Source organism: Calonectris borealis, chromosome 3 (genome assembly GCF_964195595.1).
Source record: "Calonectris borealis chromosome 3, bCalBor7.hap1.2, whole genome shotgun sequence".
NCBI lineage: Eukaryota > Metazoa > Chordata > Aves > Procellariiformes > Procellariidae > Calonectris > Calonectris borealis.
In genome coordinates, this window is record NC_134314.1 from 10,686,429 (window position 1) to 10,714,273 (window position 27,845).

Sequence of the window (27,845 nt, forward strand, 5' to 3'; positions counted from 1 at the left end):
TTTAGTCCCCAGGTGAATGAGCCTGGTTGACGTGTGCCTGTTGTAATTTTCCGTGTGCACCAGTGTCTGATCGGTGTCCAAGCTGTAAGGTAAATTGAGGCAAGAAACCAGGCTGACGGCTCTTTGCTCATAGGATGTGATCTCTGCCTATGTTCAATTTACTGACTGAATTCATTATACCAGAATGAAAACCCCTGTGAGCCAATGTCTTGTAAAACTTGCATAAATAGGCCTTGTTGATGCAGCTAGTTCCTTTGGGCTTGTGATATCATCTCTCTCAAGCAGAATTCCCCTTTGGTTTCATCTTTGGAAACTGATGATGTTTTACAGCCCAGTGACTCAGGACCACATGTGTGGATTAATAATCTTAGGGCTTTCCGGATATTGCCTGTTAACCTTCTCTTGTATTGTTTGCGGACAATAGAAAATGTTACCCTTCAGCAAAAATTGACTAAACCTAGCACAAGAACCAAGTCTGTCTTATGGGACTGCTCATCTGTGAGTTACTGAAGCCTCTGAATTTGTGGTAAATGTTTTTCTGATTGATTCCTTGTCCCTTAATAAACTGCTAGGTATGGTTCAGAAATGTTCAGCAAATGAAGTTGTTTCTCCTGTCCGGGAAGGTTGCATGTCAACTCATTAAAAATACACATATTGCCTTTGGCATGTACATCTGTTGCATTACTGTAATTGTAATAAAAGCTGTGATTAAAGGCAGAAAAGATGGTAAAAGTTTCCTTAAAACTAATACGTCCGTTAAAACAAACCAACCTGCCAGGGATTTGTTACCACATCCAAAGCTTAGTCACAACAATGTTTTCTCTCCTCTGAAAGGAAATGAGATTTGAAAACTTAATTATAGCGGAACTCTAAGACCGAGTGCTGCTCCCGTTGACATCGAGAGTGAAAAGCTCCGTTCAGAATCAGGCCCTTGGTTGAAAGAGTCAGTGAAGGAAGAATTATATTACCTATCTGTCCCACTGTTTCAAATTATGTTTGTTCCTGCTTCTTATCCAAACTCATCTTTCTGTTGTCCTAACTTTATAGTTGATGATACGTAGAAGCCCCAGTCACACAGCAGAAGGCATTGTGATGACACTGTGCAGAAAGGTAATGAAATATAACATCTTGTCCCAAAGGGGAAATAGTACAGAAGGAGGAGAGACAGCAGGGACTGTAAAGAAAATGGATTGCAAGGAAGGATGGGAAGACGTAGTGCATAAATAATAAAGGACCTGTTAGAAATAAGCAAAGGGATCTGAAGGCAGTTTGCCTACCTGAATTAAACTTCTAGCAAAGATATCTTAGGGCAGAAAAAGCATTGAACAAACTAGCATTTGGGTACTTGTATTCATGTACCTAGGAGATGAATAGACAGAAAAATTGGACATTAGTGACCTTGAGTTATCTGAAGCATTGTCACTCTGTTTATTCAGGCTAGCAAAACAAGGATACCCCTATCTAGCACGGTGGTGGTTGTTCTACAAATCATGCACAGTCCTGCAATGCTGGAATATTTTGGCACTCCAGCGCGTTGAAATTTGTAAACATTTCTTCGGTGACAGATGCCAGTAGCAGACTTACAGTGACAGTAAACCGTTCTATCTCCACGGGACAGGATTTATTGTCCCGCCATTTGACTGGCAAACTTCCTCCATTTGTTTCTGTAAAATTTCCACAAAAGCACAGACATTACATAATGGGTAAACACCGCAAGGCTTTTTCGAGAGGCGGGCTGGCAGGTCAGAGGTTAACGTCTGGATGACAGTGAAGATACAGATAAGCACAATAGCAAGAAAAACCTCCAACTGGCCCAAACGCGGTGCGTCCTTTGTGATCTTGAACCTGTGACTTCCCTGGAGGAATCTCCCTGTTTGTTTAACCTATTCGGGGAGCAGGGGAGCACGGAGGTCTGGGGCGGGGGCAGGTCTGCTTTGTGCAATTCAGGCAGGTTGGGAAGGAGGGGACTCAGAAACCTGAAACGAGGGTTTCAGATGGGTTCAGGCTGTCACACAAATGCAGGCTGGAGACAGTAGATTTCCAGTTTATTTTAAGTGTCCAAGAGATGTTGTAAGAAGACAAGGAGCTAAGATTAAACTTCAGAGTTTGGATTCAAATTTTATCCTGTTCCAAGTGTGGAGACATTCATGTGGAGTGTTTACATTTCCCTCATTTTATGGAGAGAAAAGGGCTAAGGCATTTTCAGACACTCCACTCTTGTGCCCACAGGACTGCATAGGAAGCAGGAGTCCCAGCTGAGGTATTGAGGCTTGTCTCCCAGCAGTAGCTACCTCTCTCTGTTGGCTGTACAGGACGACAAAATTACATCCCTGAAGTGCCACAGAGTAAAAAGCTTTCTCGTAGGATAAAATTTGCAGAACTGTCAAATAGCATCTGGGAGATAAATTTGTATCAAAAGCCGGTGAAACATAGGTTTCCTATTGCTATGAAAATTCAACATAAGCTTTCACATTGACTAAGTTATTTTAAAATTTTACCTCCAGGGAGGTGGAAAATTTCATTTTGGGTTTCAATTATCCCAACCTTGGGAATTGTGATGTCTTGAGATCTGTTTCTACTCCAATTCTCTCTTCTTAATCAGAGAGATTTTAAATATGACGTTATGGGTGGTCTTCATCTGACCACTGCGGACATCGTGCTGTCCAAATAGTTGGCATCTAAAGCAGGACAGGTGAATCACACCCTACAGATGACTGTTTCTCTTTACTGACTTCAATAGGGACCCTCTCTCTATTAGATGCCTAAAATTAGAGGAGATAAATCCCACTCTATCTACTGGCTGCTCATTTTGCTGCAGACATCAGAAAACAATGTGATCTGAATTGTCCATGCAGCCTTTACCCTTGCTGCCAGGACAGTCAGATATCCCATGCTTTGGCTGCAGTAGAATTTACAGCTGCTGGTTTCTAGTGAGAGTCCTGTTGTTTGTTTCCTAGCTTCTTTGAAAATCCATTTTACGTCTCCACTTCCATTTCCTGACAAGTAAGATGGGAAAGTTTTGGAGAGTTCTTTTTTGGGACTAAAATGCTGTACAAATACCTAACTGAAATATTTGGGTAAGGACAGTGCTTGGTGGTGTATTCATGGCACTCAATAGCTCCTCCATCTGTTCTGCTCCTATTTTTCAGAGTTAAAAAACAGTGTTTAAAGTATTAGGTAAGCACTTGATAAACAAATTCACCTGAAATGGTGAAATAAGAGGACTTTGGCCCCCTAAAGAGTATTTTAAAAAGCTATATAACCACATAGGTGAAATTTAGTTTACTTTTCTTTCTTTTTTTAAATTAAAATGGTGTTCTTTTCTTGCATTGAAATTAAAATTTAACTCCTAAAAGTAACAGAAGATATGATGAGCACCTCTAAATTCAGCACGGAAGGCAGAGCTCTTTTGATTTTGTTGGATGGGACTAAAAGTCTCCATCGAGACATGCAAGGCCAAGAGGGGGTTGCGCATTATATTCTTACCTAGGTTTTATTATTTCAAACACTGTACCGTTACATTTTAAAAAGGATCTGACGTTCAAAACGAGCAATGAGCTATTGCCCCGCATCACATAGCTGATCAGCAGCAGAACTGTACATAGACCTACATCCCAGGGCAACAGTTTATCTACTGAACCTGCTTAACCATTAGTTTAACTTTATATATATATACATACATTAGTCATGAGCAGGCTTCCAGAAACCACATTGGCTAGTCAGGCTGACAGTCTATTTAAAAATGCAGTGCATGTTTGAATAGAGGCAGAAACTGATACCACAAAGGATTTCAGGTAGCACCTTGCAATCTCACAACTACATTTTTCATAGTGGGCATGAGAATAAAAGCTTCCCCCCCCCCCTGCTACTGGACAACTATGCAGATCTTTGAACCTAGACCACTAAATTTTCAAGTTGATTTTCCAGGCTGACTGAAATCAAAGCCCTGGTAGTAAAAAGTGATTGCTTTATTTCTTCTGGTGAACGTAAGTTTTAGATAACTTCTGGCTATAACGCAGAAATCATTTCAAGCACATTTTTCTACTTTTATAATTAAATATGTGTAGAATTTCAGGCATGATGTATAGCTAGACAAAATTTCATGGAGAACAGAAATTACTGACTGGTAAGTAAATTATATCTACGTAAGCTAAATAATGTTAAATCTGAACAGTGTAGTGTAGTATATCACAGGTGGGTAAAAAGGATGAAGCTCAGCAGGTCTCCCCTCTTCTTCCTGTGTGCATTCTTTGATACTCAGTGGGGCAGAAAGAGGTCAAAATGATACAGCAGGTAATCTCCCTCCCTCTCACTAGCATCTAACTAATTAGGATTCAAGAGAAGTCGTCTTTCCTGAAATCAGGTAACTCTACAGCTGTCTTTTACAAGATGTTTTTTGCCTGTATCTGAATTCGCTACTGCCAGATATTGCCAAGGGTCAGAAGGCTGCTTTAGGTAGCCCAGCAGTCTGACCCGGCATGTTAAATCCTCTGCTTCTGCAGTTTCTCGGCAGGCTCCTGTGTGCTGTCACAGTTGAGTCCTATCCATTTCTGACATTTTAAGTGATGATCGTAATATGTATTTCTGCAAAGTGTTTAAGAGCGTGTTTCCTTACCTGTGGAAACACAGTAATATTTTATCACCTGCTTCGCAGGAAAAGGGGCCAAAGAATAACAGTCTTTAATATTTTCATGTTTCCTCTGCTACTGTTTATTTTCCTGTGTGATGCCTGACTAAAATGTTTGTTTAATGTAGTCGGACAACTCACCTTACCAAGGCAGCACTTAAGCTGATGGAAAAACCTCACATCTGCTTTATTCTTTCTGTCAGTGAACTAAACTTTTCCTTATTTCAGAGTAGGATGCTTATATTAAATTACTGGAGGAAGCAATGACTTTTATGTATTTATAGTCCTATTTACTTTTTAAAGTCAATCTGCTTCATAATTTACCCCATTTCCAAAAGAAAGAAAGAAAGATGTTTAACAAGAACTTGCAAAAGCTTTTACTTTCCTGTGAAAGCCTTGTGAAAATAATAGTAATAATGTGGAAATTTCTCATTGGGTTTATTTCCTCTTTTTCTTCTTGGGGGGAAAACCCAATGTAAAAAACTCCCATCATAAATATTACTCATAAGGCGTGAATGTTTTGATAGTGGAACTGCTGATCATTTCCATGAAATGTGAGGCACAGGATTTGTTTGGGGAAGGGGAGATTGTTTCTTCACCCCTGGTGGGGTTTCATCCTCAGGGATACGATTTACTCCCACAAATTTGCAACGAGTCTAATGATATGTTGCAAATGGCATGAAAAAGGGAGGGGTAACACAACAAAGCAGAAAGGATATTGAAAATAATTATATGCCAGTTAAGTGCTAGCAGCTACAGTTGCTCTGTGTTAGCCAGTGCCAGATAGCCATCTATGCAAATTGGCACTTTATTTTCCCTGGGCCCAATACAAAGCCTCTGAATTCAGAGGAAGGATTCCCTTCTGCAGCAGGTTCATGCCTTTTGTCTCAGAGGTGTCCATCTAAACTCCCCCAAGGAATATCTGAAGTAGAGCTCGTGCCTCTGTCATAACTTGTGTTTACTGATTGGGAATTTAGCTTGATTCATCGAACTCCTTCATCATGCAGTCCCAGCAAAGCACTTAAACACACGCTAAATCCATACCCGTGGGTAAACTATAGGCATTTGTGTCTTGGAATAAGGTTTTTTTTTGGAAACGCCATTTACAAAGCTGCTAACTAATGCAATACCTGTCATTCCATGCCCCTAAAGGGGACACTGGTCTGGGTGTAATTCCTACAGTCATCTAAAACAGTATTGCAGTCTGCTTTGCTGCTGCTTCTTGTCATGAAAATGTCCACCAGTGCTCACTGTCTCCCTTGCCTAATTCTTTAATGTGACAATATTGGCAAGGAGAAAATGCCTACAGAGTCTTCACAGGTCTGTGGAGGAAATGCTGGCTTATCTTGAGCAAACACAGTGGTGCAGGAGATTACTTGCTGGTTAGTGCAATGGTCAGGTGTATTTAAAATGAGCTTTAAAAACAGAGGTTTATGTTTAACGAAGGATGGTGTAAAGTTCACCTTTCATACCAATCAAAGCCACTGCACCTGAGAGGAAGTTCACCTCGTTCAAAGGAGGGGTGGTCCAGTTGCTGAATTTCATCAGGGTTTTTCAAGAAAGAGTGAGCGTCAGGTTCTAATCCAGAAAAGCACTTAAACTGACATCCATATAGCTATTCACGTGCATAGACCCTTGTCTAGAAGAGCATATTAATTCCCAGTAGAGCTCAGGCAGGAACCACAGTGTGGAGATGCTAAATTGCTGCAGATGCTGTCCATCCTGGCCACTCCCCGTGGGACTGAGCACCACCTACACCAGACTCTTCTATGCCCCTCTTGCAGGGTAAGAGAGCAGACACTTTCCACAACCAAAAATCTGGACCCTAGCAGAAATCCCATCATCACGGCCATCTCCCAGGGTATGTGAGATCTTAAACTGGAGATGAATTTCTGCAGCTAAGGGGTAGTTCTGTCATTGAAGATGATGGGAGTTGTTCCAAAGTAGCTTAGGGCAGGATTAAGTCCATAGACATTTCAGTTTCCATCACACACCCCACTTCACCTGCACATGCTTCATCACACAAAGTAAATTACTGGTTTTTGCACTCCTCAACAAAGCTTCTATTGTTTGTAAAGCACCTGGGTGTAATTGTTGAATAACTTTTTATTTTTGCCTTCAGCCTCTACTATGCTTTCTCAAGCACAGCTGACTGATTTTCTTGTATAGTTCTGATCTTCCTGCAACTTTAATACCAAGCAGATTGGAGAAGTCTGCCATAACAATTGCAGCTATTTCTGCCTATTTGTGTCGATCATGGTTATATATTAACTGGTGTGTTTTCATTCTAAATCCAAGTGTAAACTGAAGTAGAACCCAAAGTCAATGTTTATGTCTTGTAAATCTCTAAACATCAACATTTTACCTAATGTGTGTGTGCATGTGTGGAAGCACATGTTCCTTCGTTAGTCATCCTTGATACTAAGCAGTTCCTTCTGTTTGATGTTTTAAACAATAAGTTATACAATATTTCCAAAATTGCTGTTGGCAATAATTACTGGTAGAAAATATGTTTTCCCCATAGGAAATTACACGGCTGTTTGGTATTATTAGTTCTTACCACTGTTTTCTGACTCTTTCTGAGGAATGACAGAGATTGTTTCCTCAACAGCAAAGGATAAACTGGAAAGAAAACTAGTGTTACACTCCTCTGAAGAACCTTACAATAAGACGGGCAACTTACCAGGAAAAAAACGTGACCAGATAGTAGTACATTTCCTGAGGAAAACTTATTTTCAAAAGTTCAATCTACTTTTTGCAGGGCATTTTGATTTAGCATGGGAATCCAACCTAGAATTCATTCGTCACTTTGCAATTTAAGCAATTTTGCTTTAGAGTTTAGAGGACTTTTGAGTCGTGTTACAGCATGTCAAAGTACAGATGAGCTCTGTTGCACATGCAAATAGTAGTCTTTGGCAATAATTGTCCCACTGAAGTCAAATTACTATCTTCTTCTACCCTCTGCTTGTAGTCCCTTAGAAGGACGAGTAAAACTCTGCATGCATATCTGCAACTCGATGTTGAACAGTCATGGATTTAGAAATAGACTGTAAAATCTGTGGAGCAGAAATGACATTTTTCCTGATAGTTTGAATAGCCTCTGACACACTGAAGCCAACCCCTGACTGGGAGCTTTAGCATACCCACATGGTATAATTAATTCTTAGTTAAAAAAAGGTCCAATCAGGCAGTCAGTTAGGACTCTTCCCTTTTGCTACAATTACCAGCAAATTATCAATTTACTTTTATATTATCCAGTTTACCTTTACAGAGGTCAGGAATGGGAATTAAAATTTGCCAATGTTTTGCATATTTTAAAATATTTCTCAAGCATTTCATAATACCAGATTATTGTGAAATTATCCTGCTGCCAGGCAGATGTTCTAAGGGAGGCGTCAGCGAAGCCTTCTGGGAGAAGGAGAGTAAGAATTGTGGAGGTTCTGTGGGAGTCCCTTATATGACAGAAGAAAGCATCATTTCAGGCTTTTCTGTGTGCAGTACTGCCAGTACCTGACAAAATGTGTCCCCAGTCTCTGCTGTGGTCCTTAGCCAACACAAACAAGAGTCTACAGTAATAGCAATAATAGCAATTAAATGGCGATGAAATAACGATGAAATAGCAGATGTGTTCTGTGAAAAAGTTGACAGTAAATGATAGTTTTGCAAGGCAGAGCATCGGAACTGTCCTGGGAAGCAGCAGTGTCAACATGGGAAAGAAAGATGTATGGAAACAAACTATAGAGAGTGAGAGACTAATGACAGTCTAATGAGGTTGCTTGTTTTTCACAGGGCATAAGACATAGTTATTAAAACCACTGTACTTCCTCAAAAGAATATTTGCAAGTATGCACAGGTGTACAGAGGTTGGAGCACTTTCAGTCAGACCAATGTCATGGGAGCTTTGACTTCCATAATCATGAAAAGGTGATTAACACTGAAAGGTTTAGTAAAGAAGGCTTGATGATGAGTTTAAGGGGAAAGCTAAAAAAATCTTCTCTTGTTATGAGCAAAAGTGTACTCGTGAAGGATCTAAAATTATGGTAGACAAAGAAATTCATAAGAGATCAAAGGAATACTGGCAGGAAGATGGTAGATGAACTAGGTGATGTGCAGCTAATGTAAATTCCAAAAATATGGAAAATAAAGTAGTGTTGCAAGCCTTTAAAAATCACCAAAGTTATTAGTTAATTGGTTTAACAGACATAGAGATAACTGACAGAACTAGAATATCAATGTGAAAGGACATAACTTGCTTGGGAAAGCAGAGCAGGGAGAAAGGAGGAGGATGGATGGACTTGTCTTTACATCCAGATATTAAAGACAGGGAGACCTGTTGAATGTTATATCCAGCAAACCATGACGGATGGATTCAAGAGACTTTTTTTCTGAGAAACTTCCGAGCCATCCAAAGCGCAGTGTGTAGTGTGCTTGATGTCTGTAGAGGAAGGAATCCAGCAACATATAGACTGTTCAGCTAGTTCTCATAAAGCATTGCCTTTTATATGTATCTATATATATGTATATATAAAGCAGAGAAAGCAATTGGCAGAGAATATATGGCAGTTTGATACAGAGTATTTGAAGGTGAGCGGCAGATTGGCTGAATGTATTCACAAAAGGGTAACATCTGTGCTAGGACAGAAATACTTAACATGTCTACAACATAGAGCTCTATTCATCCACTAATCCCCTTAAAATCCTGTCATAGTCAGTGGAGAGATATAGGTAACACTTGTCTAATCTATTTAGGTGACTACTTTAGGATGAGATGAATTGTGTTCTTTCCACTGACTGTGAAGGAGGAAAAATTAAGCTTTAGATATCCACATTTAATCAGGTGAATCCCATGCAGATACCAAGAAATTATGACCTTCAAGGAAAAAAAATAAATAAATTAGAGTTGTTTAGACTAAACAAGGGACAACTGAAGGACATGGTAAGAGTTTTCAAGTAAAGGAGAATAATTTAATCCACATGTCCATGGTAGACGAGGTAATGTGTAATGGAGTACGTTGCAACAAAGATGATTCAGATTAGATTTTAGTTAATGATAAGAATGGAATTCTAGACTGGATTTCCTAGGAAGATAATGAAACTTTCATCATCTGTGCTTCCTAAGGACAGGATGGATAAGTATCTGCTGAAAATGACACAATATCATTTATTCTTCTTAAGACAAAAAGACCGATGGAGATCCCTTCCACCCTACAATTTCATACACACTACTTAAAGATGCAAGAGTAGCATCCAGAATTTCAGAACTCTTATGAGGGACAATTTACCATAGTACGAACCAAGCAAAACAGATGAACAGGTGCAACACAGGATGTTTGAGGAAACCAAAATATAGGCAAAAAATGTCAGGCATTAGTCAAAAGCAGATCTGAATGTTCAGAAAATGTCTGACAATGTCTGAATGAATCTGCATTCTGCAGGTTGAATGCAGGATACAGAAACGTTATAGTAGGAACTGCCAAAGATAGGTAGGTTACGTCTAGAAATCACCTAAATGAGTATAGCACTCGTGGTAGCACTCGAGTATGATCATCCATACTGTTTAATTATTAATGAATTTTCTGGTATGGTTTTAGCCTTCTCCAACTAGCATTCTCCTAGTATTCAGGCATGGTTCAAGAGTTAGCACTGCCATGCACTCTTCCCAATAAGCAGTTTGGGTAGAGGAAAAATTTAATTCTGTGAAAACAAGCCTTTCTATTCCAGTTGGCCTCAGGGCCACAAAATAGTTCCTGGCTACATTTAGTACAATGGTGCAGATATAACCCATAGTTATACCTGCAAAAGCAGCAACAGTTTGGTTGTTGGAAAGCAGTTGTGAGAAAACAGACTGTGGAAATTTGAGTTCACAATTGTCAAAGCAGAAGCTGAGAAATTGATAAGTCAAAGCAAAAGATAGTACATTTAATGTTTGAAGGGGGCTAAGATAGACTAGCAAAGGCATTTTGCAAAGGTATCAATCAGTGAAAAGAGGGAAGGCTATCAAAAGCAAGCCAGTGTGGAAATACGTTCTTTAGAGAGTGCTGTTTATGGAACAACAGAGCAGATTGTTCTATAACAAATGAGTACTTAATGATGATACAGCTAAAGGTAGACAGTAAACCCTCATTTTTCAAACCATCACGCCATGTCTGGAAGAACTATATTATGCCCTGGTATTAAATGTTAACCTTAAGTCTCTAACGTCAGGGAAGGCAAACAAATAAAGAGCTTTGCTCAGACTTTTGTGTAAGAAATGTGGACTAACTAAACAAGTTGTAGCCACTCTTCAATTTTTTACCTGAATCTAGTGGAATTGATGTTCAGTACTTGTGGCCCTGATAGCACAGTACTAACCTAGCAGGGTATTTTCTTAGAGATGGTGACAAATATTGCTCAAAAGTTAGTTCAAAATTGGATGAATGTAAGCATTATTATACTAACTGAAATATACTGTTAAGATACATAGGAGCTAATATCTGGAAATGAGATCCAAAGTCCATCCTGTCCAGTCTCTCATGTCCAACAATAGTCAGAACAAAATGCTTCCGAGAAAGGAGCAAAAACTCTGCAGTAGAAAAGTCTGCCAATTAATAAAGGCATCGTTCTTAGAGGTAGAGGCTTAAAGACCTGAGGCTTTTGTAGTAGTATGTAGCTCTACATTTTGGTTGTAGTTCGTTAAGAGAGTTCTAAATATTTGTTGACTTCCAGTGCCTTTGTTGTCACTTGCTAATTTCTTGGCCCTGAGAGGTTCTTACCGTAACAGGCTGTATTCTATGTGCTGTATGTGCTGTAAAACGGATTACCTTTTACAGGTTCTGATATTTCTACCTGTTAATATTCCTTTGTATTACAAATAAGTTGCAAAAGATATTTGAAGAACTAAAGGGATCTCTTCTGGGCCTGGTTGCACTTCAGATTTGTGGTTTTTAATCATAATGAGCTGTCTTTTATTAAATGCCTCAAACACAAGGGAGGGCAGAGACCAGCTGGAAAGTGTTATTTGACTGAAAAATACAAGAATTAACTAAATGACATTCAACCTGGGAAAATGAAGCTAATAGAATACATACGAAGGAAAAAAAGTATCTAAAACATAGGTTCTCTGTAGGTGGGGAACAGAATCAAGGGAGCCAGAAGTAGCGGATGGGTGAGGGTGGTCAGGAGGGTGATAAAAACTGGCCATGCTGCAGGGTCTCAGAGCACCCTATAGAAGTACTGAGAATACCCACAGCCTGCACCCCAGTCACAAGAGGATCACTGGTTGCTTACAAACTCCTCCAGTTCTAGCTAAAGAAAGTTTATTCATTTCTTGGGGAAAAAGACGGTACCTTAGTATATGGTGGCAGCATAAGAAGTCTCTCCACTCTCTGCATTTATCTGCTCAGAGAGTCGGTTGGTCAAAATATGGTAAGAGTAGTGGCACCAGATTTGCATTTGGGAAGCATGATGAAGGTGGGGCTGTGGTCTCCTTTTCCTCTGAATTTGTCCACTCTGGAAAATCATGTAATATGTTCTTCCAAGGTTAATGCTGTTGAAATTGTGCTGTCTGGACCTTGAAGTAAAAATTTGGCTTCATGTTTCTCCTTGTGCCCATTCCAGAACATAACTCCTACTAACTTACAAAATAGAGCAATATTTTGATGTGTGGGACTTAATAAATTTACACCTACAGCCACAATCTTGTTGATAGAGTCAACATAATCTGAAGCCAACAGCAGTAGGGAAATGAAGTGAGCTCGGGTAACCCTTTGTAGTCTTATGTTTATTTTAGACTGATGAACAAGCTATTAAAGAATGTGTGTGTGCATCCATTAAAGTGTCTAGATTGGGGATATCTTCACAACCACTCATTTTTGTTGGAAAAGAAACTATTCTGATTATTTCCTTAAATTCATTAACCAATGAAGTTGAAAAGGTTTTTTTTCTTTGTTATTGTCTCTCTTGTTTCATTAGTATGGCATCTCTCTCTGTCTATTCTTTCTGTCACAGTGAATTCATCTCCTTAGCCCAGCAAAGAATACAATATTGTTTTTACATAATTAAGATACCAACTACAGAGCAAAACCACACAGAACAAGATCTAGTCATGGCACCACAACACAGAGTTGATTTTTAAATTAATCAAGGGCGTGTACATCTCTCAAAGTTTATCAGGGTTAAGTTGGAAATACTTAACCCTCTTTTGTATTTTATGGATATGTGCACCATGTGTAAGTCATTTTTTTAAGATTTCTTTCCATTCAGACATAGTTCCAACTCATCTTGAATTTCCACAGGCAACATAATGTGACCCCTCAGTTTCTAGTGTGAGTTTACAATTAATCTAGCCCTAATCTAATCTTTTTCTTGCAAATAAGCAAGCAAATATTCTTTGGATATTCAATAATCAAGCAAGAAGTTTAAAGACTTGAGGAAAAATGTATTTCAGTCCAAGTACAGGAAAAATCTGTGTATTGCTTCAAGAATCAAGTACAAAGAGAAAGTTTATATGTCCGGAGTTAGAATCATGTTTCTTCCCTGAAATTAGCACAGTTTTCCAAGTTCCAGCATAGATCTGTTGATATCCATAGAGTCAACTGACAACATATTGGTTTAGGATATAGCTCTCAAATCTTTAGAAAGTAATAGTAATGCTACTAGACATGTGTTTCTTCAAAAGCGGGAAATCTTTTATTTCATATGTTATTTGCTTGACTGCATTGTGGATATATCAATGTGTTTGAAGTTCAGCTCAATAGATACAGGTATTCATCTAACAACTGGCTAATTGAATTGGTGTTAAATAACCCTAAGCACTGAAAAGCTTGATTGATTTCAGTCATTATTGTTTGCGAAAACTAATAATTTAGCTGAAGGATATTAAGTCCTTGCTGTGACACTTTGGGTTAAAGAGCTACCAATGATATAAAGCACTCTTTTCTTTTCTGGATCCTTGATTTGAGCCCAATCAGGGTTCCTCTGTCACAAAACCACCACAAATAAATCAAACACATTTTGGCACAGTGTGTCGTCTCTGCTTAGCAAATGTATGAGACTAAACTGACACTGATCCTTAATCACCTTTAATCCATGGAGAGGGAATGATCCTACCAGGGCAGGAGAAAGGTCATTGGCAGGATCATGGGGAGAAACTAAGTTGGCAGTTAATTTCATAAGCCTGACCTGGGAATAAATGAAGGGCTTCTATTTTCAGGGTAATCTGTGTATATAAAAGATCTGCATATAAAAAGTTAGGATATTTAAGAAAGTATTTATGTGTTAAAAGCATGATAAGCATGGTATTTGTCTGTTAAAACTTTGATTTCACTTTTAAGCTCTAAGGCCTTATTGTTTATGATAATTACATAATTGACAATAGATTTTTTCATTATTAAACTCTGGTGACCTGATTATGAATTACAAGGAGTATCAGCAACTGGAATAGAATGTAATAAAAATGCTTTGGGGTTCTACAGCTGTCGCCAGGTACGTTGGCCAGTTTCTGTAGATTTGCAACCACTTTTTTTTTTTTTTTGAGAAGTGCTTTTCCTTTCCTAGTTGGTATGTGAAAAACCCACATGAAGGAATATTTACAGAGGCCATGATACTGCAAAGATTCATGCTTCACTTTCTGTGCATTGGATTATCCCAGTGACCCAGGCCGACTCATGTTATCAGTCCAGCATATGCATAAGTACAGTTTTAAAGGAATGGGATTAGACCACAAAAATTAAGAAAAAAAACTCACTGAAATTGGCTTTAGACTGTTAAACCAGATAAACAGATTGAATAAGCAGAAATACATTGGCAGGAAAAGCTAAAGACCTTCTATACGTTCCTTTCCTAGAAATCGTAGGTTGATTCAAGACCAAATCTTTAGCAGCCTGTTTCCTAGATAGGAATTGAGAGTACAGGGCTTTTGCCATGCAGGCAAAGGATGAGAAAATAATAAACTTTGTTCGTTTCTTCCGAAGTCTATTCAGGAGAGGACTGCAGTTTATGTATTCTCAGTGGATGGAGATGGCTTCTTGAGTCAAATCTCTGCAAGCCAGGATTTAGGATTCAACTCCAGCCTTGATATTGCAAACCATCCATGCCAAGTAAAGTGCTCTCAAGTCATCGTGTGGGTCTCTGAGCGGAGTTGTGAAGCGCTCACATTCATGTCCATGAGAACTCCCTTCTCATTTCAGGATCTGAATATCCAAGTTACCAAAGGAACTGATGTATTTGGTGTTCATCTCATTTACACATCTCATCGTAGCTGTGCTGTTCTGCAGATGCTGAATGTTTTCATGATTTATCACTGGTTAAGATCCTCCTTCAGCAAGCAGGTAGGACTGGCTTGCTTTTAGTAGAAAACTGTATCAGCTGCACAACTTTTCATGAAGCATATGCAAACACTGCATACACCTTCATTTTGTGACAGGATCAGCTTATCTCAGTTGAACCAAATATCAGCTAGGGATTGATGGAAGACATACCTATTTCAAGCTCCAGGACAGTTCTGATCCTTCAAATATTTAACATCACTTTACGCATTCCTGTTAAAAGCAAAGAGGCAGCAGATCATATTCAGAAGTGTATTTGTGCACAGTATTGTGTCCTCCAAGCCTTTTGTGTTGGCTTCACTAAGCCAGTTTAGAGAAAGATTTGAATTTCAACAAGTACAATTTTCTCACAGAGACACATCTTCACTTTGGGTACTTACACTCTAGCCCTTAGCTCTCTTTTTGATGTATTATTCTTCATCGGACAGCTTTGAAGATTTTTGGTTTTTGCTCACTGTAAAATGCAACATTCAAGGTAGTAGTGGGCAATTCTGAAGGGACATGATCAATTTGGCTCTGTAAATTTCATTATTGTTAAAGAAATATATTTTTCAAGAACTAATTAATAGTCATTATGTTTACACAATGCTTTTCAGTTCAAGTATTTTTAAGACAGTCTACAAAAACCACTTCATTGTCATAGCAGCCTGAAGCACGTTTTTAAAATGAGGAAACGGAGACATACAGATTTTGTAATTTGCACAGGGTCTCAGAGGACTTCAGTGATAGTTCAGAAAAATTCTAGGCCTCCTGACCTTTCATCCCACATTCAGTCTTATCTTTCACATGTAATGATTTTTCAGAATACTAATTTCAATCTTATTTTGTCTTTACTAAACCCCAGATATTTCTCTCTTCAACGAGTAGTGAGATATAGTGGTGAATGCCAAACAGATTGAAGCTACACGTTCACTGTAACTTCAGCATGGACACCAAGGTCACAACTCCGAAACAAGTTCCACACAGCCCATTATGGGAATTCTCCACGCTTGCACTTTGAGCCAGGGTCCTGCAGACTCCTGGATGTGCTTCATTTTGTGCAGTGACTCATTCTGCAGATTTTGGTGAGAAGCTTCATCACTCAGGAAGTTCAGCACGTGGGCTCTAGGTTGCATTTTATATTGTGCTTGAAATCATGACAGTCAAAACCAATAAGCATTTTTCCAGGACTCGGTAATGATTCTGGGAATTTTTAGAGATTTTCAGCTAAAGCAAACATTAGCACAGGTTGGAAGTCTTTCCAGAGACTGTAACACCAGGTAGCAAGCACTGACAAGGTGATCTCACAAGATGACCTTCCTCTGCATAGCCTACTGAAAGATTTCAGAGGCCATTCATTTTGTATGTCTCAGCTTCTGGTTGTGCCCAGTTCACAGCCTGATTTTCAGAGCTGCTAAAATGCTCATAGTAACAGTCCCTGGGAGCCTTTTGAGATGGCTTTCTAATTACACACAAAAAGCGAGTGAATTCTTCTGAGTTATTTCCTTTGAAAAAGCAGCTCGGTATTCATGAAATAAGGAAACAGAACAAGTTTTTTTGAAAAGGAAAGAACTAAATATTCAAAAAATGCCAAGGTTAGCAGAGTATAGCATTAGGAAATAGCAGAGAGATTTCTCCCTGAACTTGTGACTTAGCTTTTGAGAAAAATAGCTTTTCTGAAGAAGCCCAGTTTGACATTTCCACAGCAGCAAGAGAGAAGGTTACTGTTTCTGCTCTCTAATGGTATCTCTTTCAATATAGCTTTCCATAGACATTAAACATCTCACAGTGTAATGTGGATTAGAGGGAAGCAGTAGATTTAGGATATTTTGACCTTAATAAAGATTTTTACAGCGTCTCCTCTTAGGTTCTTATAACAAAGTTTGGGAAATATGACCTGAAACAACTGCTAGACAGATGTATGACTGTTTGGAAAATGGGATTCGGGAGGATTTTTGAAACTGGAAAGATGTAGCTAGTAGGGTTTTGTAACAGTCTTATCTTCATTTCTTTACTATTCAGCAGTTGTGTTAGGGATGTGATGATGGAATACAGTGTGTGTTTACTGAGTTTACAGATAGTACCACGCTAGAATATGCTGCAGATATGCTGGAGAGGGACAGGATCAAAATGACCTTCACAAGCTAAGAGAAGTGGTCAGGCAGGGAGAGGAGAATGCTGTCATTCCTTAAAAAGCCAAGTTGTCTTCTACATAAATTAAATACAAGGATGGTAAGTCACTGGTTAAGCAATAGGTCTGCAAGAAAAAATCCTGGGAATATCATGGGTCACAAGCTGATGTGGGTTAACATGTCGTGTTGCAGAGTGACAGACGTGATTTTGGTACATATGAAGAGGTACATGAGCTGAAAGAACTGAAAGAGCTACAGCTCTACTGTTGAAGAGAGAGACACTCTCCAGCATAAGCTGAAATACCCTGTCCGTAACATTCAAAGGAGATGCGAGCCACTGGACGTATCCAGAGGAAACCAAGCAAGAATGATAGCGGACCTAGAGAACAGTACCTGAAAGGAGAGATTGTTGGAAGTATAAGTTATCCAGCCTTCATAGATATTTGCCCTAAGATTAATTGCATTAACTGTATTTACAATTAGAGGAGCTCAGGGCAACATGCTTAGATGTGAATGCGGCAAATACGTACGCTTATCAGTTTCCTGTGGCAGTAAGGTTCACAGTTAATTGAATATGACATTAAAAAAGTACTTCCTTTTATTGTTTTGCATTTCAATGTATTATGCTGTAAGAGAGGGAAAAACAGTGTTTCATGAAGTATCATGAACATGATGGCAACAACACATCTTTAATTGTACTTCTTTGACTGTTTTCACCACCATTCTCAGTTTTGTGGTGTCCCACAGAGGTCGTGACTGTCAGCATACGCAGTTCTTCAGGTGTGATCATGTTATGTGATTTATATAATGGCATTGCAGAATTCTGTATCATCCTTCTCCTATTATTTATGAAACATAATATATGATTTTATTGGAATTTTGAGTAAATGTGACAGTGAACAGCAGTCGTCTTAGGGGTCTTTGGGTTTCTGATTCCATTCCTTGCATTGATTTAGAAGCTTGTAAGGGAAAAGAATATTTTGGAGTTTTTTCTGCTTGTATGTTGCTTACCATTTCTTCAATTTGAATTTCATTTGCTAGCGCGTTGTTTTTTTTCTCGCTCCTCTTTAGGTCTCTCTCACATTTCTTACTGCCTGGTCCTCACAAACTGACTAGCGATGTGTCCTGTGTAAATGCTAACAATAAACTACTTATCCTTTGAGCAGGTCATTAAGAAATAATGATTACCCATGATTTTAATATGAAGCTGGACTAGAATCTCAGGCCAGGATTCATCCCACCTCAGTTTAGGCACTTAATTCAAGTGAATTCAATATCACTGAAAAGAGAGTCATCTTTAGAGGGGATTTAACCCACACCAGAAATGATCAAATCACCAGGTGTGTTCCATGATTATTTACAGATTTTAGTAATAATCACTACTTTTTTTGTATTTGTGGTGGGTCCAGACCTTATTCCTTGCTGTGATGAAAACCAGCTAATCTAATCAATCCTAATCCTTTTTCTTTGCTTCTAGACTATTTCTTAACATGTTACAACCTTTCATTTTACAGCTGTTTAGTTATTCAACCAAAGTTTATTGTGTGAAATGTAACAGAGAGCTTTTAGAAGACCAATAATTTTTGTCATCTGGTTGTGTTTATTGAAATGTTGAAGAAATTATAGGTCAGTAAAATGTTATTTTCCTTTGTAAAATCAGTAGCGATTAGACTATTTTTAACTCCCCAAATCACTGAACAGGGTGATTCTTACGTAGCAGGATTGTTATCAGCTCAGCAATTCTTCAAAACTCTTGAATCTACCTTCTAGCCCTGGTATATTCTGTATTCTCCACTGTTGCTACTTCTTGGTACCTCACTACGCAAAGAGAAATCATGGTTATTGCCAGAAAAAGATAACAGAGAGCAGAAACCTCCTGAATGTTTTGAACAAGAAAGGTGCGTGCAAAAAAAGGAAAATAATTTAGTTTCCAAACAGTGTAATTATCTTCTTTAGCTACTCCCTTAGCCTGTACTGTAGGCCTCTTGTTTCTGATGTACCTAAGGAATATTTTATTGTTTATTTTTAAATCTTTTAATGTTTGTTCTTGGAAACCTACTTTTGCTCTTTGCAATTTCCTCTTACTTAACGCCTGCTGAAGTTTAAGTTCCTGTTTATCGGCTTCCCTAGGATCATGTTTCCAAAATTTGAAGGATTTCTGTTTGGTTGAAATAGACTCTTGAACCTTGCCATTCATCCGGTTTAGCTTAATTCTGCCTTCCTGGTTCCCTTTCTTGCACAGTACACAAGCCTTCCTTTTAAAGTACTGTCCTTATTGCCTTTGCTGTCTTACAGTTTTACTTTTAAGATCTTTATGACTAATCTAAGTTTACTAAGTGTGTGAATTCCACTTCATTTCTTATTTTTTACTGCAAAAACACACGAGCAACTCATAAATATGAGCAGAACCCACGAAGAACAAGAGGTAGGACAAAGAAACCAGTAAGATGGGAGAAGGGGAGCAGGGGACTATTTAGTGTTCCCACTTTTGCTGTATGACTGAACTGAAGGTGGAGAGCTGCCAGAATCCCAGTAAAGTTGAATGAACTGGTACATGTCAGGTTCTGCATTGATGGCCGCCAGTATTTTCATCCCTGCCTACCATCCACTGCTGATGCTACAAGGTAATGGCAAAAGTTTTGACTGCAGGTAGGATATCTACTATATCCTACTAACAAGAACCTTATTCTGGACTGGAAAGTAAAAGGTCTTGCATGCTAAAATCCTCATATAACAGTTTGGGTACATGTGCTGTTGCCACAGATGCCCTGCCGAATCCAGGCTCTTGCACTTAGTTCTTTGTGAAATCTTGTAAATCCATAGTAAGCCACATCCATCACCCAAAGGACCAGCAAGGGTAGCAAGGGCGGCTCTCCATGTTCTGCCTTTCCTTCTGACACACAGCAGTGCTTTTGACAGACAGATAGCTTCCTTTATAGGTAGGAGTTTTGAGCATTAAAGTCATATTTGTCACATTAGAAACAGGAATCAATCTGAAATTAATGAAATACCTGTGGAATTCCTCATTGTCTTTCATACCTCTCATTTAAGGTTTTCCTAGATGATTTTTGAAGGTGCATTCTAAGATGTGTGTTCTTCTAAAAACAAAGGTGTATAATGCATCAGTGTTTGGAGCTGAATTGAGAAAAAGAAGACCAATGTCAGGGCATGAACTTAACAATGCTGTAGATGGACAGACTTTTGCCAGCTACACCACAGGATTAGATGACCAGGTTGCTAGACACAAAACTGCACGGAAGCCCCTTTGCCCAATAAAATAGGATGGGACCAGCAAATTTGCTGGATTGTCTGCATGATGTCACATCTGCAACCCTTTTGTCTTGTCTAGGAAAAGAAGAACTTGCACTAGCTGTGTTCAACGTTTAATTGAAAAAGACAGAGCTCTGCAGGCATATAACTGAATTGCATCTTCTTTGGCTGGCGCGGAAGTAGATACTACTTTCTAGGATTTTTTTTCTTTTTCACTTGAGAGCACTGGCTTTGTCTTTCAACATTTGATCTCTGGAGCCATCACTCATCTCTCTGGTGGCATTCTATTTCCTTAGAGCACTGCTGGAATTCAGCCAACTCCATGTTTTGGTCACCACCAAAGACCAATGTGATTGCCGTTTCCTCCCCTATCACACACTCTGAGAATGTATTACCTCTGTCTCAGAGCAGTATCAGATCCAACACTGTCGTTAACTATTTGTGCACAAAACTTCATTGGTTCAAATTTAAAAAATTGTCAGAGTCTTTCCATTTTCTCCTGTTTTTCAGGAGGGGATTTAATATTTCATAATACTTTCAGGCATTCTAGGACCTTGAAATTGAAATGCTTTAAGGTAATTTAGCCATTCCATTAGTCTCCCATTGTTTTTGCAAACTAGCAAGAAAGGAGAAGAATATTGCCCTTCATTCCCGCATGTAGGTTAAGAATGTCTCTGTGATCCAACAAGTATAGAGGCTTCAGATTGTGAGGACAGTAGAGGCTTGGCCATCTTACTAGCTGTCTGGGCAGACAGAAAGGGTAAAAGAAGTGCTAATTCTTTGAATAGTGATATTGCACATTTCTTCAGTACAGCACTGATGTCAGAAATGGATAGCCCCTATTAAAACTGGATAAGTCTGAACACCCTTTGGAGGACCTCTCACTATCTGCAGACATAATGCAACATTGTTGGTCATGTAGCAACTTTCGATTCTGCAGTTGAATATATGAGGTTTATTCTAGCAGCAAAACTCATAATCTAACAGGTACGTGCTTTTTCAAAGCCAAGTTTTGGACTGTGTGCTGAAATTTCTTGGCAAGCTTCTGTAGGTTCTGTTGTAACAGAAGCCAGGCTAGGTGGACACAGTGTGATTCTTCTGTGTCAAAATGTTTAAATTTATGAATACTTAGGCATCCAGGCAAACTGACCCACTGTTCAGAAGTGCTTAGTTCCCACTGCTGTCTAACATACATGAGACCTGCCAGAACTCAACACCTCATAAAATTAGACTGCTTTTAATTAGGTGTCCAAACATTAAACTCAATCATTTATGTCTCTGAGACAGTATCTTGCAGACCAACTCACAATAAATTGCACTGAGCCATTTTTAATACTTTATATTCCAGAAAGGTAAGACTTAGACATTTGATGTCCAGTCCAGTCCTGTCTGGGTAAGTACCATCAATATTATGCTGGACTGCAGTTTTCAATGATACTCGTATTTGCCATTATTTTTATTATTTGTTATGTTGAATATTTGAATGACTTGCATATTGAAATGTCAATAATTTAATAGTCTGTTGATTAATAATGCCTTTTAATGAATGCTTTGTATTTAAAAGTCCACTCTTGCAAACACTTCATGAGTGATTTATCATGCTTACCTTTACCTTTCTAAAAGTAAAGGTAGTGAAAGGTAGTCATCAAAGTTCCTTCACTAGTCAATAGAGAGAGAGTAATCACCATGGGCTGATTCAGAAGTCTGTAAGATAGGTGGATAGAGTTATGTTCCAAAGGTGTCTTTCCCTTTCCATTAATTCTGGAATTAATGGGGGGTGACTTAATTTAGACTATATGCCTTTTTGATGATTCAGTTAGTTGAGATAAGTTCTGCCATTTCTGTCAGTGGGATTCTTTTCAGTGGGATTGTCAAGATGATGACTGCTCTAGGTGCCTTACTTTTTTGCAGGGTTGGGCCCGTATTATTTTTTGTAAAACATTTGCTGTGTAATTACATTATTGAATGTTTCTTTTTCTGCAGCCAACATCTTGTATATGGCAAGCCAAGAAATGATGAAGGTGGTGGAGAGAGACAGTACAACCATAAAGCAAAATTTAAAGAAGGTAACTATTTAATCCTCAGAGTTTTCATGGGAAGCTCACATGCATGAGGAAATATTACATCCAGTTATATTTGTGCAAAACCAGAGTTTCAGCAGGCTTGATTCTGCTTTTATGTTAGTGTCATTCCGTTGACTTTGGAGAAGCCATTAAAGGGGTCGCTGATCATTAAAGTGTCATTGATCCACACCTTTGTAGGTGTAGCATTCACCACTATCAGATGTAGTATCCCCTCTGGTATGTTTTCTTTGGTGGAGGAGAAACAGTCTATGTTCTGGCTGAGATGTGGTTCCCAGTGAGGCCAGTAGTTACCTGGGTTCTGATCAGACAGGCAGATGGCCAGACAGGACATGAGTGCAGGCTGATTGACCAAATCCTCTGACTTTGCTGCTGGACAGGTCAAGTAGAACGTCCTGTTGTGTGAACATCTGTGTTGTGTGGTGTCAGTTAATATCATGGGATTCTGCAGGCTTGATTTTTCCATGGCATCAAAACATGATAGAGAGGAGTCAGCAAAATTATTACGACTCTGCAGTTTCAGCCATTCGACTGTAGTGTAAGAGAAAGATACAGAAAGTGCATTCCTTGGAGACTGGAGCTACTGCTATACAAGTAAATGAAGTAGTTTCAGGGACCTGTCTCCTGCACTGAACTTTCTTGTCCGTATGGATTTGTTGAAAGAGATCCTGGTACAGTTTTGGTCTGGACCGACAGCATTCTCCCAGTCAATTCCCAGGCACGGTTCAGGGGTTGGCACAAGCCAGGAACTGTTCCTAATTGGACTTTTGATGTGGTCACCCTGTTTTGGAGGCTGAGAGAATTTAATAGTGTGGCCATGGTCAGACAATTCCAGATGGCTTATGAGCCAGAAAACTGCCACATTTAATAAACTGCTATTGGTGTAGCCTCTGCATGAGTAGATAATCACTATAACATTATTCTACTGTGTCCCCTTCCTTCCCTCCATTTTTTTGTATCGTCCCTGTCTTTTTGCTGGAAGAATGATTCCAGCACTTTGCACTGGCAGAGATTTTCCTTGGAGAATGGAATTTTCTAGGACAGAGGTCCTAGATCTCTGTAAGATTACTTTGTGCCTTGTAAATAGATATGGTACAAAGTTCACTTCATAAATCAGTCTTTCTTTTTTTGGCTGGAAATGGATTTATTTTTTACTTATTGCCTTTACTTATTGCCTTTACATTTGCCTTCTCTGCACTTTGAAAGGTATGTTCAGATGTTTCAGTTCTAGTATTTTTAAAGGAGTTGAAATAGCACACGTGAACAATGAACACTACAGTGCATTAGACATGGCTGGTTTTTCACATTTTTATTGCAGAGCGTTCAAAGTTCTCCTGCACTTCAGGAGGAATCTCAGTGAAGAAACTGAAGGGCTGATCTTGCAGACTGCAAATATTCTCATTGTCTTACACAAAATTTTCCATGGGTTGATCCAAAGGCCAATGAATTCAAGGAAGACGGTTGATTTCACTGACTGAATCACCTCTCTGAGTGTCAGGGAGCTGCAGGGTCTGCCTGTTCCTTGAGGGAAGGGGAGCCGTGAGTGGAGGGTGACCCCAGAACAGGCAGTGCCCTCACCAAACAGGGTCCGGTCCCACAGCACCTGAGCGGGGCAAGGTAACAGGGTCCATCGACTGTCCCAGACAAGGCAAAGCAATGAACCAGGTCCAGTGTCCCTCCAGAGAATCCAGTCAGAAGCAAAAGGAGACAGGGCCAGAGACAGGACTAGAGACAAGGCTACAAGATGGGTCCAAAGTCCATCCAGGAGACACAGCCAAAGATGGCAGAAAGCAAGCCACTAGGTGGGATCCATCCAGGTGACAGGCTATGTACAATGTAGGTCCAATGTCAATCTAGGACACAGGGACAGGGACAGGGCTGGAGACAGATACTCCTACAACGTAGCTTGAGAGGCAGAAACTAAAGGCAAAGGACAGAGATGGAGACCCTGGACCCAGGGGCAGGGAGCATAGGTCAGAGTCCCAGGCGAGGCTGGTAAGGCCTGTCGGTGCCCTGAAACTGAGGGTAAGACTCTGCAGGTGAGTCAGGGTACAAAAGTGAAGAGTTTGCAGGATCGGGACTTCAGGTGCTTTTGGAAATTTTAATCGCAAGCACACGTGCTTGAAGTTAAGCATAAAAGCTTTGTTGGATGAGGACGGTAGTGGTGACAATCAGCTGCAGCTCCAGTGACTTCAGGTGGTCTACTCAGATGCTTCACATTACAAAAATACTTATTTCTTGTACTAAATGAAGGCCCATAGCCAACAGTAAGAGTTTACAGGTGTCCTAGCCTGCTTCATCTGTGCTTTTGTTGACTCTGTCAATCTAAGCATGGCCTTGGCAGGCAGGAGCTTTTTTAAACCTGTGTTGACTTTCTTTTATTGATTCTTCTATGTCCTCATACTTTTAAAGTGGCAAACATACCCAAGAAAACAAAAAGCTAAAGCAAGCTTATAAGCAGTTGGCAAACTGAAGAAAAAGCAGGTCTAAAAATGAAGCTAAATGCTTCTCTTTTTTCATCTTCTAGTAATTTCTGGGAATGTAAGAATTAAGGAAAAAATTTTGAGTTGGTATTATGTTAAATTTGAAGTGTATTGACAATAAAAATGGGCTTAACTTATAAAGGTTGGAAGTTTATAAAAACAGGAACTATAGTCCAAGTTGCTATAGAACTGGCAAGCTGTCACTTCAAAAAATTTATACTGTTTAGTAGTCACTGTGATCATATGCTAAAAGCCAATCTTAACACCTGACTTTGCCAGCTGCTGTGGAATAGAAAAGTTATTTCTGGATCTTATTTGCATTCTGTGATCTGAAGAAGAAAGAAGAAGAGACACAAAATTATTCCAGTCTTTCCATGCCCAGGTTTAACTATAATTATTAGTAGTTAGGGACCAGGAGAAATTTTGTCTAGAGACACCAGATTCTTAGTCTAAGAATGCTAATTGCTCAGATTTATGTTGAAAGAATGGGAGCTGGAATATTGTTTGGATAATAAAGTAACATATTTCACTTACAATCTTTTAAAGACAGTAGTTATGCACATTAAATAGCAGGGGAACTGTATGAGGAGGATGGAGACCTGTCTTCTAACAAAATAATATATGATAGAGCATGTAAAATATTGGCTCTATTCGTCTGGATCAAGCAGTACATGAATGTATGCTTCTTATTGTAATGACACAGGGAGTTGTGATAAATCACAAAATCCAATCAAATAAGGTAGGGGATACAGATACAAGATTTGCTCAGCTTTGATGGTTAATTTTCATTAGCTGGTTGTGTCTAAGCCAGCTGAGCTACGTTCTTTCACTGTAATAACACCAACTCCCTTTCCTAACAGAAACTGGAGGCAAAGATATTACTGTACTAGAGGAAGTTTATTGTAATTCTTGCACAAAAGGAAGTGGGTGTAATTCCGTATTCTTAAAAGATGGATCAGCATTGAGCATCATGGAGCTTTTACAAATAGAATAAAAATTGAAAAAGGAAAGGGAAGATGGTTATGTTGGGCATTCACTAGCGTGCCTGTGATGGACAATGATATTTCCATATAGAGGCTCTCTACAGTACTTAACTTTTTAAGTCTGCGCCATGCCACCTTCATTGCTCTATTTTAAGACTTAGCCTTATTGACTCTTTTTCTGTCATGTAAACTTATAACCCTGTTGTTACAAGAAGATATTGCATTAAAGGGTAAAACTAGGGTGATTACAGAGGAAATTTTGCTTAAAAAAAATCACCTGTCAGATTTTATATTTATTGAGATATATTTTGTTCATCACTTTGTGTGTAATACACAGTAGTCCCATTTTCAAGTGTGGAATCTGCTCCAAAGCCCATCTAAATCAATAGAAGAGCTCCCACAGACTTCAGGAAGTCTTGGATCAGTTTGGCAGTGAGCTTTTTGTAGTGGTTCATAATTTCTTAAAACCATAAATCATCTCCTCCAGCAACTGAAAATCATTATTCTTTTGATTAGCATGTTAAACCAAAAAAAGTTTACATGCTTCTTCAGTTTAGTTTTGCCAGTGGTCTGGTGTAGCAGATACATTGATTGTGTAAGGAAAAAGACGGGAAACATCTGAAGCAGAGATACAAAGATGAAAAAAATTTGTTGTCTGAGAAGAGACATTTTTAATCTAATGAGAAAAAGTATAAACTGGAAGTTTATGGGCACAGGAACCTATTTTCACTCAGATTGAGGAAGTCTGTATTGGGGGTGGCTTATAACAGCCTTAGATGGTGGGGAAGAAATTCTCTTTTCAAAAAAATTAAATGAATGAAATACATGTTTACTACTTCATGCTTATTTCAATGGTGTCTTCAGAATTTAAAGTAATACAAGTTTATATCTCACCAGTAATACCATAGAAAATGTGTTATCCAAGAGTATCAACTAAACAGTCATATGCAGAAATTTAGAGTAAAAGTTGCAAAAATGAAGTATTTGCTTTCCACAGAAAAGTGCTTTTCTTTTGAAAAATTGTCTCTTCTAGAGAAAATTTTGAAAACTGAGCATCCAAGAACTATTTTGACCCCTGAAGCAGCTGTTTTATGTTGCCCGGTGTTTTTTGTTTGACTCTCTGTAGACATCCACAGGGGGTTAGTAATTATTTGCAGGGAGAGGAGCACGATCTGAAGATAAGTGGTTAAAAGAATACTACAAATACTTTGCCTGCCCACAGCCTGAGTGAGTTGCTTGCCTACATTTGTGAAAAACCTTCCAAACACTCTTTCTGAATAGGTGCAAAGTGCTCTCTCGAGCCAAGAACACCTCTTTTTTGGCTGGTCTCACATCCTTTTTGGCCTGCGCTCCCTGGAGGTGCAGAGCTGAAGTTAGGGAAGTTGCACATGTGCTTGGGGATTTTGGTGCCTGTGTCATTTAACCACAAAAACAACCTTCTCTTTGAAGCACCCAGAATGCGTAATCAGGGATCAGCAGTTTCTTTCCTCGGTGGAAAAAGATCCCAGTGAGCATTGAAAAAGTTCAATGGACCACAATATACTTATCTGTGATGTGTCACGTTTTCTATAACTGAGCTCCTGTTACCATCATTCATGTTGTGTGGTATTCCAATAAAGAAGCGATGACATGGATTTCCAGGATTTTTGGGCAGGTATAAGGTGTGTGCTACACACAATGAGCAAAACCAGCAATATTTCCCCTGCCTTCTGAAGAATACTTTAGAAGAAGTTACTATCCAACCCTTACTACCCCTTAATCACTGAGGGCAACGCTTACTTTACCTCCCTCTGCCACAGAGCTCATTGCATGGTGGTGGACAAAATTGCCATTTACAGCCAGACGCTGATCCTGCTGTTGCAAGAGAGATCTGACTGATTCACCTTAGATAAAGTCCCACTGAATGTAGACAGTGTCAGGCTGATATTCAGAGGGACATACTGTTTGCAGTAAATATGGATGAAAGAATCTGGCCCAGTAATAGTA

General features: G+C 39.1%; 1 protein-coding gene across 1 annotated transcript in view; it reads left to right on the forward strand.

Annotated features, from left to right (window-relative positions):
• Positions 1-27,845, forward strand: part of LDAH (lipid droplet associated hydrolase) — a 125,413-nt gene that overhangs the window by 85,904 nt on the left and 11,664 nt on the right. The window contains exon 6 of the mRNA XM_075144973.1: positions 22,296-22,378. Coding sequence (XP_075001074.1) covers positions 22,296-22,378 — 83 coding nt within the window. The remainder of the gene's footprint in view (positions 1-22,295; positions 22,379-27,845) is intronic.